Here is a 16,197-nt window from a genome sequence, read left to right as displayed (position 1 = left end):
CTTACACAAGAATCTGATATTTTCACCAGTTTAATTCATTTAGAGAAAGTTCATATCATCTTTTTTGTTTGATGAAGCCAAGAGTATTACATCAACTTTGAATGTTATTCATAATCTGATATTTGTACAAAGAGTACAGTGCCAATGGATGTTGGTTAAAAGCCTTATTTTTTTATTTAATTTTTTTGGCCAGTTTACCTTTGGTTAGTATGTCTCTGTCTGTTGTTTGTTCAGTTTTGAGCATACAACATATGTTATGGTAACACTATACAAAAACGTTAGTTAATGCATCATCTAATATTTACTAACAATGAACAATTTGATACTGTATTTATTTATCTTTTTTTATTAATTATTCATTCAATTATTAATGTTACCAGGACTATTAAATAATATCACTTTATAATATTTATAACTTTTGATTTTAATGTATTAGTAAATATTGAAATAAACATGAACTATTTTTAATTATTGTTTCTATTTTTAATTGTTGTTTCATGTTAACTAATGTAGTGAACTAGTGGAAACTTTTGTAAACTATTATCATTGTAAACTATCATCATAAGTAAACTAAATTAAAAAAAAGAAAAGCCTGATTTTGCAACAAATATTGATTTTTTTTCCTATATCTATAGTTATATCAGACAAAATGTTTGTTATTGTTACATTTAAATTTTAGGTAGTATAATAAATTTAATAATAATAATAATAATAATAATAAATATATTTGCAAAGTGTTCAGTCCTTAGATAGTCCTTTTTTCCCTCATTATAAAAGGCATAGTATAGATTATATACTGTAAGTATGATTAAAAATATTTTTAAACAATAGAAAAGTACTTTTGAACATATGCTTATATATGTTTAAGTGATCAGTCGTATCAGTAACCTATTAAAAGCTGATAATTGGAAACTTGTGGAATAAAGTAATAATTTCTAACAGCAAATAAAGAATTTTAAAAATTGCATTACTTTTTTTTTGCTTTTGCCTAATGCTGCATCCACAAGTGTCGGTTGTCAAATCTCATATATCAGCCAGTGCAATATAAAATGCCTCTTCATATCAACAGTACAGCGACTTATATCACCTCTGAAGAGGCCAAAGAGGGTGACAAAACACGCCTCAACTTTACATATACCCGTCATAGTGGGTGGACATTCCAGTTGAGCAGTTAAGTTGCATGGCAGAAGTCCTTTAGACTTGAGCTGCTTAACTTTTGCCCACATCTTATGCTTTTTAATCTGTGGGAAATACAAATATTTATGTGTATTTTTACCCTTGTTCAGCCTGGTTGTGTAATGAAACTATAAAGCACATAGGACAGACTTCATGGTATCTGCCAAGATTTTAATCCTCTCGAATTGTGTAGTCCAGAAACCAGGGATAAATCAAATGTGGTTCTGGGGCGAAAGCACACAAAGATCAAAATCCTGCCCTAGTAAAACAGAAAAAAGCAAACAGAGGAGCAGCGTCTACTGGGTAAAGCTAGCTTTGTTAAGCTTGTGTGGCAATCATCAGGGTATTACAGTCTAACAAACAACCTGCGCAGTTGCTAGAAGTCGAAAACTCAAGTGAATTGACCCCGTGGGACTCGTAGCACAATGCCTCGAGGGCAAGAAAGAAAATCCACTTGCGCATAATTGGGAATAAATATTTATTCTTCTTGCATGAGTATTAAGTCCTATGAGGCATAGTGAATGATGACTTGATGGCCAGATGTTGGCACACAACATCCATCCATGATTCCTCGCTGGATGACAGTAACCCCCGCTCAATCTTCAAACACCGGTGACGGCAAATTCATGTGAGGATTATATTTGACATGGCACAAAAAGACCAGCTGCTCCACAATCATAAATACAGCGAATGCTGTGCGATCTGAATCTACGGCCCTGCATTTTATCACAAGGAGGCATAGCATAAATATATGGATTGACAAATGTGAGTTTAATTACATATTGCCTTAATGTGTAACATTATGGGCTGGATCATTAAAAAGACAAAACACCACGTTTCACAGAATACGTCGCAGTACCACATTGAAATTGTGTTCCTTGCACCTTAATTTACTAACACACATCATAGTCTTTGTTAACCCATATTGATGAGAACGAATACAGCCTACAGTGACGCTGTTACCTGAGAAAATGAAAGATTTTATCATGCCATTTTATGCTACATCTTGTGGACAATGTGCAAAGCAGTTTGCATTTGGACAGCATGTACAGATTGTGCAACATCACCAAATGTGTGCTGCTCTCTACGAGTTTGTGCCGACAAACATCCTCGCTCGAGAGCAGATCATGGAGAAAAAATGTGCATTTGAAAGGATCCCGCTCGTGTTCCTGTGAACGCCAGTGCACGTGGAATGATTGCATCTGCAAGCGGTCCTACTGAAGCTCAGGTTTGTGTGCAGACGTGCCTCAAAATGGTATAGGAACATCTGAGGGTTTAAAAACCAGATGTGGAGCCTGCAAGACAGACATTCAGAATACAGTTCAGTGACCAAAAGGAGTGACCCCTCATTCTCCGGTACAAAAAAACAGGAACATAGGATTGAGGTCACCTGATTCCCAAAGCTCAGAGCCTCAAACTTCAGCAAATCCTCAAAATCCAGCACTCAGGCACTGTGAAATGCACTCCAGACTCATCTACTCTCGCCCGACTTCCCTCACACAGCTGTGTGTTGGGTGATGTTGCTTTGGGGAGACATGGACATCTGGCGGGTGAACTGGCTGAAGCTTGCAGCTCGGGGTCGGGTGCGAGGAGCCGTGGAGGCCGGGGACGTAGCGGGAGGGACCGGCTCGGTTTGGGTTTGCTGAAGAGGCAGCGAGGTCTGATCCGACACCTGCTGCTCCTTCTGCTGTTCTTGTATCAGATCTCTAGAGAACAAGCTCTGGATCAACTGCAACTTCTCCTTTTCTTCATTCAGGAAGACATCCACCAGAAGAGTCTTCTCCTTCTTCAGCTGCTCGCTGATGTTTTTGGGCACGTCCGGGATCACCCAGGCCACCAGCATGCTCATGGTTATTACCAGGTTCTGGAGGAGTGGGAGATGTATAAGTACACATATATTCACATTTGCTTGAATGGGTGGGGCGCAGGAGATAATATACATCAGTGGTTGTGATGGAAACATATATCTTTCCATTCAATAGATGGAGGATCTTTTACACACCAGGTAGCATTTCAGGTATTGGTGCTCTGCCAGTGACATCTATACACACAATTTCTGATCATGAGCCTCAAATAGAAGAATATATTGTATGCAATCCACAGTTCAAAAGTTTAGGGTCAGCAAGATTTTTTAATCTCTTATGCTCACCAGGTCTGCAATTATTTGACCAAAAATAGTTACATTTTAAAATATTATTACAATTTAAATTAACTGTTTTATATTTGAATATATTTTAAAATGTAATTTATTTCTGTGATGCAAAGCTGAATTTTCAGCAGAACTCATGTTAATATGCTGATTTGCTGCTCAAGAAACATTTCTTATTATTTATCAATGTTGAAAACTGTTGTGCTGCTTAATATTTTTGTGGAAACCATGGTGTATTTGTTCCGGATTTTTGTTAGAAATATAAGTGATCAATTTAATGCATCCTTGCTAAATAAAAGTATTAATTTTGCTACCCCCCAAACTTTTGAACAGTATGTCTTTTGAAGCCACATGTAAGCTTTGTGTGAGGAAAATACTAAATTTAAGAGTAGTATATTCATTGAAAACCACATTTTTCTTGTTCTTTTTAAGAGCTTCACAGCCATGATCACTATGAACTGTCATTCTGGAACGACATTTAATTTTTCGAGTGAACTATTACTTTAACTCTTTGGTTTGCTATTTAATTACATTTCAATAGAATTAGTTTCCACCCACAGCTGCTGACAGCAGGACTTTTCTACTGAGTTACAGCAATTGTTCTGACCAGCATAAAGACTATTAATCCAAAAGTGCGAAGACTGCATTATTTATATGTGGTTGAAGCTCCCACGTTGCTGAGGTAGCTATTGTGTGGCTTTTTCATTTGTTTGGCTTAGACTGAAGAAGGATGAACATTTATGTTCCTCCATTCATAGTCCCTTTCTGGCGTTCATTAGGAGTAAAACTATTTTATTTTAGGCTTTTAGATTGGGGGTAATGGTAAAATAAGTAGCTTGTACCTGAAACAATATGACGAAACCTAACCGAGCCGCAAGAACCGACCAGTACTGTTTGGACAACTGGTAAGGCTCAGTTGACCATGGTGGTTCTCTGTAGTCCTTGTACCTAAAATGAACAAAAGAACAGACATCCCAAGTTATTTAAGGCCATTTCATCTCAGTGAGGATCCATTTGCTGATTGGCAATAAAAATAAACAGAAAATGTAAAACACATGCTTCTAGCAAGGCTACAAAGGGCAAAACAACACAACAGCATTATTAATCATGATGAGGACATTTAAAGTGCAAAAGAAGGAATTGCATCTTTGTTGTTTAACTTAACAACTACTTTGTAGATTTATTTCCTGTTGGGATGCAGTGAAGTCATTCTGTAATTAAGGGTACATTTCAAACCTGGAAAAACAATATGCTTTCTCAATAAAACAACTATTGGTTTCAGTTGATTTATTTTATCAGTGTAATGTATCTCCTAGTTGCAAGGCTTAATCATTAAACACCATTTTGTTATTACAAAGAAAAATATGTTTTCCCTGGTGGTGAGTTTGTCAGCTATGTTACGGACATACTGTGTGTGTTGACAGGTAACATAGTTGAGAATTTCACCATTTTAACTCGTAATTTCAATGGCTGGCTTCATCTGGCCAACCAAATGTTATTTTCTTGATCAGGTTAAATTCTAATTTTAATATTTATTTGAATTAAAAATACTGCAAACCATAACAATGTACCCAATGAACAATTAATATACTCCATGTCATGACAATATTGGAGATCAAATATAGAAAGAAGAAAAAATACCATAATGTGTTCAAAATGTCACAGAAGAAAATGATTTCACATTATGCTGGTCACATGGTTTTGTGAGATATTTATTTATTTTATTTTTTTATTTTCAGGGGGGTTGTTTGGTATGGAAGCGCATTTCCGCGAGATTATAGAAATACATTTAATATAGATAGTCTTGACTTTAACATTTTTTATTCATTATTTTGAACTTGTCAATTCAAAAAGCGGTCATTGCAACAACTGTAATTTAAGGGGCATAAAGGCAATTTCAAGAAAACTGAAGAACACAAAATATATGTGTGAGATATATCTCTTGGTGGATTAAATATACAATATTTCTGAAGAAAATTGTTAGAAAAAAATAATTATCATCAATGGACATGAAATATACCTAAAATATAGAATGATCATTCAGTTGTAGTAGGAGGAGGCAATCTTGGTCATGATGATTGAAAACTGAGCATATTTTGATTATATCTTGCAGGCTTAATTCATTAGACCAGGCTATTCCCAGAAGTTTTGATTTCCTCTATTGAATAACGAAAAGTAAACTCTGAGTCTTTAATAACCCACTAAGGACATTGATTTCATGGCCATATACAGTAATCTACGTGGAATGTGTTAGGCTGGTTTTGATTTCTTCAGACAGTCAGATATCTTCATCTGAAGACATGGTCCCTGGGGTGAAGTCCTTGTTTGGTTCTACAAGTCCAGAAAGGGCAAATATGGTGCAGTAAAAACATGGGCTTGATTTGTTCCTCGACCCTATTTTAGAACACTGACAAGCTTGCCCTCTTGCTCCCTCTCCATCTATCTGTCCTCTTAACAAACAGTCTGAGGGTCAAAGGAACCCAGACATCAGATTGACACTTCTCTTTGGTCCAAGTAGCTACAAACGAGTGTAATCTCGTTCTCAACTGCTTGGAGCAGAAAAAGCAGACAGGTTCTGATAAAAGCACTTTTCTTGACATGCTTCTGATCTGTGTTGTGAAGGCCGCCCGAGATAATCAAAGCAGTGGTGAGATCTCACACTTCAGGGTGATGGAGTCCCATCTAGAGGTATTTCTCCCTCTCTCTTTCCTCCACTTCAGTGTGAGGTTTAAACGCCGTTTGCTGTCCCGATCTGGAAATAATTCTTTCCAGAGAACTGATGAACACAATTACTATCACTATCAACACAAGCAAACAGCACTGCTTCATTAGAAAACAATTTTTCACATTAAGGCGGTTTACAAAACTACTTAGGCCCACACAGAACCTGTGCATGTTCTTCCACATTTTCTGTTCTGATTTTGAAGGAAAATCCACAGAATTCTGTGGAACAGTTTACGATTTTGTAAAACACATTATGAGTTATAGCTATATCTAAAACAGGGTGGGAGTTGTTGTGAATGACAGTCGGATTCTGCAGAAGTCTATTCACTACCAAGCCCATAAGGAATCTGTGAGTGCAGCAGATTTCCAAAGAATCGAATATGCGTGTCTGTTTGTTAAATATTTTGGCTAATTTGAGCTTTCAACTAAAGAACTGGCGAGCTACCCTTTCTATGTGGTCCAGTTCTTTGTAATTTACCATTGAACTAAATATGCTGAACTGGATAGGCTGGTTGAATGTTTATGACTGTAAAAATGTAAAAGAACCATTTGTTTTGCCCTCCTATCACAGTTTTCCACATGCAGGTGTGGAAAAATCTGATGAAGAATACATGCAATCCCACCAGACGCCGTCCAAGAGGATCAGTATGTTCAGACCATAATAGCTTCGACACATGTTTATTTCAGACATGATTTAAAAGGAGCAAACGACGGGTCCTATGGTTGTTTACGGCCTGTGTGCTGTCCTACCAAGAACCCTTTTGATGTGAACAATCAGTTTGCTTACAACTATTCAGTTTTGAACTAAATTTCCAAGTTGCATGCTTTATTAAAGCAATAGGCAGCTGTGCATCACAGCCATTTTACCACAGGAAAGGGATGTTCAATAAATTGTTTGATTTATTATTGCTATTAATATAATTAATTTTTCCAACCTGCAGAATGTAACGTCTTTGCCGAGACTGGAGATGGAAGGCACAGTTCCAGGTTTAAAGTTGCTGACATTAAAGTAAGAGAGCGTGTGGTTGATGAAGCCATGCATGGTCCCTGTCTCGCTGTACATGTACTGGTAGACCAAGCGAGGGATGAAATCTGACGTGAAGGAGATGACAAAGGCCTGAAATGATAAAATAACAGGTAAAAGATCAAAATATGTTATAAAAAATGTAAAAGCAAGATGTAGAACTTTTGCTAAAACTATCATTAACTGTAATAAAGACCAGACCAGGGTTATTAGTTAACTCAAACTAAAACCATTAAATACATTTTTGTTAAAATGTAAAAAAATGTAATTTATATTATTTTAGCTAGTTGCTAAAGCAACAGTTCTCATTTTAATTTAGTTTAGCTTGATGTACAAAAATAACTAAAACTAAAATAAAATATACAGGCATATTTACAAAAAACATTTTAAATTGACAAAAGCACACAAGAAAATTACTAAAACTAACTAAAATTAAAACAAAAATTGAATTAAAAATATTAATTAAAACTATAATGATACTAAGCTATAATAAACACTCGTCCAGACCACTAAGGAACACATATAACTCAAGGTAATCTTAATGCAGAGTGGTACCATTGATAATACGTGGCATTTAATTGGATTGGAGAGGTCATTTATAGCTGTAACATTAAGCGAATACTTGATTTCCAAAAGAACAACACAGCTGGAGTCAATCAGATGTCGGGCTTCTGAGTAAATGTGGCTTTCTTAATGAAAGTTCAGAGAGAAGCTGAAGGATCTTTACCATAAGGCTTACTGGAATGCTCTTCTCATATTGGGAACATCACATCTATTAAAATACATCTGCTAGAGGTTTATCATTCAATTTTAAGTAGGAGAGACATGCATGAAGCAAACCGTACAGGTGAAAGAACATCTGTACAGTGCTAGAACAGGCATAAATTTATTTCTTCCACGAATAATGTGAACCCAAGCTTCTTAGAATCTTGTAAGTCTTATGAAAACAATAAGAGGATCTCTTTAACAGTGATGCACCCTGGGGTCTTTATGGATACCTCTACACATGATTAACTTTCCATAAAGAGGACTTATATGACTAGCATGTGGTAAGCAGCAGAGATATATAACAGAAACTTACATTGATGATGACCGAGAACTTTCCCAAACCACTCAAGATGTTGTACCAAATACCTGTGTGAGGAAACATTTCAATTCAGAGGTTAAATTAGTAGATCCGAGTCTGATTAAGATTCCAAGTGAATAGTTGTAGTGTAAAAATTAATACAAGGTTTTCACCGATATCTTTGGCCCTAATGGCATCTGGCCTGCGAAGCTCCGTGACAAACTTCTTGGCGTCGAGGCGGATCTCGATGACATTGTTTAAGAGAGCGAAAAGCGGAGCCAGTGGGAATGAGGCCACAAAGAGCGACACGAAACCAAACTGAATGACTGCAGAATGGAAAACAAGCAAACATGTAGGTTACATTCTGAGACATTTGGATTACAAATTGGAGTTTGATTGATAGAGCTATAAGACTGCTGTCTATTACCAGACATTAAGGATTAAATATTGATTTTGTACAGCCATTCAACAGTTTGGGGTTGGTAATATTTCTTAATGTTATTGAAGTCTTTTATGCTCCCCAAAAAAGTATCAAAAATACAGTAAAAACTGTAAAATTGTGAAATATTATTACAATTTAAAATAGCTGTTTTCTATTTGAATATATTTTAAAATGTAATTTATTCCTGTGATGAAAAGCTGAATTTTCAGCATCATTACTTCAGTCTTCAGTGTCACATGATCCTTCAGAAATCATTCTAATATGCTGATTTGCTACTCAAGAAACATTTCTGACTATTATCATTGTTGAAAACAGTTATTTTTACTTTTTTGTCATGATTCTTGAATAGAAATTAATAGAAAGTTCAAAAGAACAACATTTATTTGAAACAGACTTTATTTTTAACAATATAAAAGCCTTTACTGTCACTTTTTCTCAAATGCATTTTTGCTAAATAAAAGTTACTTACGGACCCCAAACTTTTGAACTGTAGTGTTGCTGAAAATAAATAAATATAAATTAATTAATAAAGATAGACTTATACAGTGTATGTGTTCACATATAGATCAAATAACATCTTAAGAAAGTTCCACAAATCATAGTAACATTGGAAAAACCACTACTTATTTGATGTGGTGATTTTCTAGGAACAGACTGTGTCTTTCTACAGTAACTTGACATTACCAGCACGGGTGTCAAGCACAAAGCTGATTATTTGTCAATCAACAACACATGGAACATAAGCCTTGTGGGAAACGGCATTTCCTTCTTTGGCTTGATTGACACATGGCCTTTTTTCCTGTGCAACATGCAAACAATGGCTTCTAGAGTGATCAGGCTGGAGGGTATCCTACATAAACATCCATACGAGTGGGTCTCATTCCCCTGCTCTCACTGAGAATATCTTTCACAGTGTGTAGGTGGTGATCTCCCTCCAGTGTTATTACTTAAGGACTTGAGTTCATCTTCAGTTTCTCCCCAATCGTTTCTTTGATTCGAAGAGTCTCATAAGTGTTTCTTGTATGAAGAACATGAAAAACTAGAAAATCTGTTTTACTTGGAAGTGGATGAAAGCATCCATACATTTTCAAGAAAAGACTAAGGCGCAGGTTTTCTCACGCACAGGTCTCTGATAGACAGTTATGCAACTCGCCTGCACTTCAGGGACTAAACCAGCCCACATCAAACCACTCAATCAACAATTATGATCGGGAACCATAATAAACTCCACAGATCATATAATTACAGAATAAAGCTCTTGTTGTGTACCTGCATTAAATTTTATATAGCAAAACATTTTATTTACAACAGAGCTGTTTCGAACAAAGCTGTTTCGAGTCAAGTTGAAAGAAACTTTTTTTTGCAAACGTGTCAGGAAACATCAGTCGGCGTCTTAGCTCTCAGCATAATTGGGTTGTATAAATGTAGGATGAATAATAGTAATTCAAGTTTGCATTGGTGTTCAGATGTTTAACTTTGCTGTTTACCCACTAGGCTTTCAGATCTTTTACAGACGCCTTCATGCCAACTTACATAAACACTCTGTCAGTTGTGTATTACCTTAAGCCACATCCTAGCGAATGTAGGCCCTTTCCCGATTGTAAACACAGCTGTGAAACAAATGCTTGGGCTACTGGCCCAATTCACATGTTCATTCATAATTCTGACCATTAAAATGGTCACAAACTGGGCGTGTCAAATCCAGATACCTGTGCATTCCTCCAACAACAAATCCTGCGGTTCTCGCCGAAGGGGATGAATTAGATTAACTAGATGTTTTCTCACAGCACTTCACCCTGAGGACACTTTACTTTTGCTTTTACACAGAGTGGAGTGTCACTCACTCATCTCCATGTATTCAGGTGTGAGTCCGTCAAAAGGCTCCAGATCGTAGTCCAGGTGCCACTGCTGACGGCGACCCGGCTGCTCCACAATCTCCTTGGGTGCCCGCTCTTTGTCCTTGAGTGTGCGGCACAGCTTCTTCAGCTTTCTAAAGCGGGAAATGAGAGGGAGAAAGAGAGCAGAGACAGAATGTAAACACACAAACCGTTGCTATAAACTTGACCTTGCAGCTAAAATGACCCAGATTTGATAGTGAGTCAAGTGTCAGGTTTGCTTCTAAGAACGGCATATGAATTTTATGCAGACATATTGTGTGCTTTGTTTATATTTACATAAATATTACTATTGCTTATACAGTACATAGAGTTGGCGATTTTTCAAATGCAAAACAACTGCACTTTTCTATATTAATTTTAATTGTATAAATTATATATTAATTTATATTCATATAATATTATAGATAATAATATAAATATATAATTATATTTATATATTAATTTTAATTATAGATTTAGAATTCATATTATATATATATATATATATAAATAATAAATTGATATAAACTATGCATAAATTACATATTATTTAAAATTATATATACACATTCTAACATCATGGCGGTGATTTTTGCCCAGGCAAACACCATTCATTTTCTTCAGGAAATTGTTCTTCTAACATCATATTAAACTCGCTTTTGGTTTCTGAGCTTTAACTTAATTTAAATTCCTTTGTGTGATTCAGTTCAGTGATCTGGCATGAGAATGAACTTGCAATGGCATGAATCTTGGCTAGATGTTCCATGATCTATTGGTATAACCACACGCAGGTGCGTACAGGAGACAGACCGATACGTCTGATACACACATACACGGAAGGACTCTCTGGAAATCTCATTATTGCACACATCTGTTCACTCTGTTTTGGATTTTCCTTCAAACCGCACAGACACAAGACTGTCTGTTCCAGCCTGGTTACATGAAAAAGACTCAAATCAAACAGAATGCAAAACTCTACAGCAAATATTTAGATTAGTCAAGCAATAAAGAACCTATTAAATCTCTCAATTCAATGCTAAAACACACGGACAGCTTGACTAGAGGTTCTACATGTGTCTGTTATAACTCAAAAACAATACCTAAAAGAGCCAGTGGAGATCACTGGACCTTAAAGTGACCATAAATAACTCCCAAAGTGTTTGGAGTTATTCCACATTTAAAGACAAACCTCTCATAAACTTCTCATTAAGCAGTCTGGGATTTCAAAGACACAAAAGAAAGGTTGCTTACATGAGTGAGTTTCGAAAATTAGGAAAATAAACTAAGTACCCATGTTGTAAAATTCAAAAGCTCAATATAACAGGATATACAGTGGGTACGGAAAGTATTCAGACCCCCTTAAATTTTTCAGCTCTTAGGAACCTTAAGTGCAGCAGAAATTTTTTTGTAACCTTGGCCAGATCTGTGCCTTGCCACAATTCTGTCTCTGAGCTCTTCAGGCAGTTCCTTTGACCTCATGATTCTCATTTGCTCTGACATGCACTGTGAGCTGTAAGGTCTTATATAGACAGGTGTGTGGCTTTCTTAATCAAGTCCAATCAGTATAATCAAACACAGCTGGACTCAAATGAAGGTGTAGAACCATCTCAAGGATGATCAGAAGAAATGGACAGCACCTGAGTTAAATATATGAGTGTCACAGCAAAGGGTCTGAATACTTAGGACCATGTGATATTTCAGTTTTTCTTTTTTAATAAATCTGCAAAAATGTCAACAATTCTGTGTTTTTCTGTCAATATGGGGTGCTGTGTGTACATTGAGGAAAAAAAATTAACTTAAATGATTTTAGCAAATGGCTGAAATATAACAAAGAGTGAAAAATTTAAGGGGGTCTGAATACTTTCCGTACCCACTGTATATAATCATAAAAGCACGCCAGCAAACATGTTAATTACCACCATGCAATCACGATCACAACATAATTTTGATCCAATTTAACCTGAGGTTTCATTCCAAGTCATTAAAACAGAATATGCACAGACATCGCTCTAGGTTCAAGGCTTTGTGTTTGGAACGTCCTCATCAGAAAAGCAAGTGCGAGAGCATGACAGCTTATGTTGGACTGGCCAAATATAGTGGACGAAATGGCCCGTGTGGTCCATCCATCTATAGCCTATTAACGCTCCCAGTAAAACCCTCCAAATGCATCTGCTGCATTATTTAGTCTCCAAAACTACAGCCTTTTCCAGCACATTACTTTTTAATGCATACCTTTGTATCATAAGTGCTTTCCTCCATCCGTGATAAAGCTCTCATTTACCAGCTGTTGGAATGCATTTGCATTTGAGAATGCTCATAAAGTCACATGCAAACCCCTACTGGTGAACAACAACTTGTCAACGACAACTAAAACAGACTTTAAAGCGATAAATCACCCAAAAATGAAAATTCTCTCATCATTTTTCACCCTCGAGCTTCTTTCTTTAGATGAGAAGATACTTTGAAGAATGTTGGTAACCAAACAGTTGACGGTAGCCACTGACTTCCATAATATTTTTTCCATACTATTGAAGACAATGACTACTGACAATTGTTTGTTTACTGAAAAATTAAAGTTCTGTCAACATTTATTCACCCTTGAGTTTCTTCTGTTGAACACAAAAGATGATACATGAACACAAATGTAGATACTTGTTATTGATACTTGTTAAAATATTGGTAATCAAACAATTGAGGGTAGCCGTTGACTTCCATAGTATTTTTTTCCATACTATGAAAGTCAATGGCAACCGTCAACTGTTTTTTTCACCCAAAAATGAAAATTCTGTCGTCATTTATTCACCATTAAGTTTCTTCTGTTGTACATGAACACAAAAGTAGATACTTTGAAAAATGTTGGTAACCAAACAGTTGACGGTACCCATTGATTTCCATAGTATTTTTTTTCCATACTATGAAAGTCAATGGCAACCGTCAACTGTTTGGTTACAGACATTCTTCAGAATATCTTCTTATGTGCTCAACAGAAGAAAGAAACTCATACAGGTTTGTAACAACTTGAGGGTGAGTAAATGACAGAATTTTCATTTTTGGGCGAACTCTGACTTTAAAAAGACACCCTTTTGAACGTATAAGGCTCTGTTTTTAGCATGCACATTAGTATGATATAGTATTATTGCATTGGTCTCTGGGGAGATTAGATTGGTTAAGTAGGTCAGGTCTCTGCGTGAGGGGGATATCGAGTCATTTTGACCTCCATCATGGTACATTTGCACCAAAGTCCACTTTTGTGAGTATTTATAGAACTGAACTGGAGAATGGGTTTGACTTAGTTCTCGTCTCATGGGCCATATTGCTTTTTTGATTTACATTCTTAAATTAACTACTTTTGCACTCTGAGGTACAACTGGGAGATCGAAAGGTCATCTGCAATGACAACTTTGCGGAACATGCCAAAGACATGTTGGAGTGTTTTTACATGCTCACACATGGTTTACAACAAGAGGAAGAGCAAAAAAAGACAGAGCTACCATAAAGCACTAGTGATTTGGAGTAGCTGTCAATCAACTCAGCAACAAGTTACTGTTGTAGCTCGTAAAAAGACGTTTTAGGGTTGCACTCTATGATTAAGCTGAGCAGCATGGAACAAAAGGCATTCCTTTTGAGTTCCTTAAGTGTTTCTGGCTACCTGCACAAGTTCATTTAAATTGACCAAAATGCGTGACAAAGATGTGGAGATAAAACACTCTGAGTCATATGATGAATCATAAATTAAAGCGTTTATGTTTATCAGATAACTCACAACCAACTGAATGTGTCATTCATCAAAGCGATCCGTGTGGAAATGGATATAGCGAAAAAATGAACTGGTGTTCTTGTGAAGGACGAGGCTAAAAAGGGATTTCCACAAAACGGCCAGTCCACGACTCACCCATTTCACCACCCAGGGGAAATCCCATCCCAGATTTTTGCAGTCGTCTGCTCATGCATTAATGCATGCATGCCACACACACTAGGCACTTTGCTGCACAAATGGCACCTGTGATCATTTTTCTTTTTATATGCGCTGCAAGTACAGACTTTATTCCATGTATGCCATCAATATCAGTCACACTGATTTGCATTTTAACCTGTTCATTAATGACATGATGCACCACTTGTGCAAACATGTGAAATGAGACAGGAATCCAGCTTATTAGAGTACAAGGAGAGGCGTGTCAGAAAGTTTGCCTGCGTGCAAAAAGGGAGTAAAAGGAACTGAATAAAGGAAAGAAAGTCAGAAAGGAAATGGAGCAGAAAGTGGGAGCAAAGCCTACCTCACTATCCTGGGATTTCCTGGTCTATAAACCAACTTCGGCAGGAACAGTGTTTACCGTTTAACTGAAGGAATGATCTTTCTAAGGTTTCCAGATAGAGAAGCTATTGTGTTTAGTTTTAGATCGTGTTTTATGAGATCCACGAAGAGGAGTGGGAACTTACGGAATGCCGATCTCAAAGATGTTATTCTGAATAAGCTGCTTTCCCAACATGATGATACTGAGCTGGATACAGAGTTCAATTAGACAGCCACCAGGAGCACACTGGGAAGAAACGCAAAAGTTGTTTTGACAGTTGATGACTAGGGTCGCAGGATTTGGGAGGAAAAAAACAAATTGCAATTTTTCTGATAAAAATACTGATTTAAAATGTTTGTATTTTTATCGTAATTATTATTACTAAATAAGAATATTAAACAAAATAAGAAATAGTACTATTGTAATATTTTGCAGTAAAAAATAATGTATTAAATGACTGAAGTATTTAAGAAAATAACAATAATAATTATAATTATATATATATATATATATATATAATGACAAAAACAAAATTATAAAATATCAACTGTACTGTACTGTACAGTGAAAATTGTAAATATGGATTCAAAATATCAGTAAAAATGATCTCAATACTAAAATAACACTGATTAGTACAACTGTAAAATTACAATACTAATATTTTGGCAGTCTTAATTTCTTCATTTTCAAATTAAACTCAGTGTTTATTTTGGTGGAAAACTCTTTTGTTGACAAGAACACAGTGCTGTGCTTTCCTGTGCATAAATTCAATCAAATCTCAGCCTTTGCAGTAAGCCACAGTGCGATTTTGGATTTATTTTGATTCGTCCTGCAGCCCTAATGTTGAACATGATGTTGTAGTGCTAACAAACATACAGGATGCAACAAAAGGTAAACCGTACTCACCTCTTCCATACGGTAGTCATTGAAGACATAAACATAGTCACCGGGGTGGCCTGCAAACCTGTAAAAAAAAAAAAAATGCCGAGTAAGGGTCACATGCCTAAAGGAAATGCCAAGGGTCACATGCCTACCTTATTTGAAGCCAGATGTTTGTGCTGCAGTCAGACTTCACGTTCACTGTGCTAGAGGCTGAGTATGTGTGAGTTTGTGTGCTTTTCTCTTCCTGCAACAATTAACTATGGTGGATTTGAGCAATCCTGTTTTGGGACTGAACCGGTCCACATACCTCCCTTTGAAGAAGGCCACGTAGAAGATGGGTGCATAGGCATTCATGAACTTCAGGAGGAACGCCTTCAGAATCAGACGCTCCTCAAAGTTGGTCTCCGTTTTTGGGATCTCTGCAGACAAATGAATGAAATTATTTGGGATTTAAACAGATATGTTCTGGATAAACTGCACACCACTTTAAAAGCTTGTTGTTCTGACAAGTATAACAAACATGGGTGGCCTGGAAATTTCTCCCAACATGTTTCTCTTTAGC

At 36.4% G+C, this 16,197-nt stretch overlaps 1 protein-coding gene across 2 annotated transcripts in view; it reads right to left on the bottom strand.

Moving 5' to 3' along the window:
• Positions 1–2,456: 2,456 nt before the first annotated feature.
• The window catches only part of LOC107656385 (anoctamin-1-like), a 51,589-nt gene continuing 37,848 nt past the window's right edge, over positions 2,457–16,197 (bottom strand). For both annotated transcript variants that reach the window (XM_016444223.1, XM_016444224.1), the window contains 9 exons: positions 15,943–16,054; positions 15,660–15,717; positions 14,899–14,999; positions 10,426–10,571; positions 8,313–8,465; positions 8,155–8,207; positions 6,985–7,166; positions 4,168–4,273; positions 2,457–3,040 (listed from right to left, as the gene is read on the bottom strand). In XM_016444223.1, coding sequence (XP_016299709.1) covers positions 2,672–3,040; positions 4,168–4,273; positions 6,985–7,166; positions 8,155–8,207; positions 8,313–8,465; positions 10,426–10,571; positions 14,899–14,999; positions 15,660–15,717; positions 15,943–16,054 — 1,280 coding nt within the window. In that variant the 3' untranslated portion in view covers positions 2,457–2,671. The remainder of the gene's footprint in view (positions 3,041–4,167; positions 4,274–6,984; positions 7,167–8,154; positions 8,208–8,312; positions 8,466–10,425; positions 10,572–14,898; positions 15,000–15,659; positions 15,718–15,942; positions 16,055–16,197) is intronic.

The sequence above is a fragment of the Sinocyclocheilus anshuiensis genome, unplaced genomic scaffold (genome assembly GCF_001515605.1).
Source record: "Sinocyclocheilus anshuiensis isolate Anshui unplaced genomic scaffold, SAMN03320099.WGS_v1.1 scaffold183, whole genome shotgun sequence".
In the NCBI taxonomy this organism is placed as follows: Eukaryota; Metazoa; Chordata; class Actinopteri; order Cypriniformes; family Cyprinidae; genus Sinocyclocheilus; species Sinocyclocheilus anshuiensis.
Note: the sequence above shows the minus strand (reverse complement) of the source record. Positions and strands in the feature narration are given on the sequence as shown.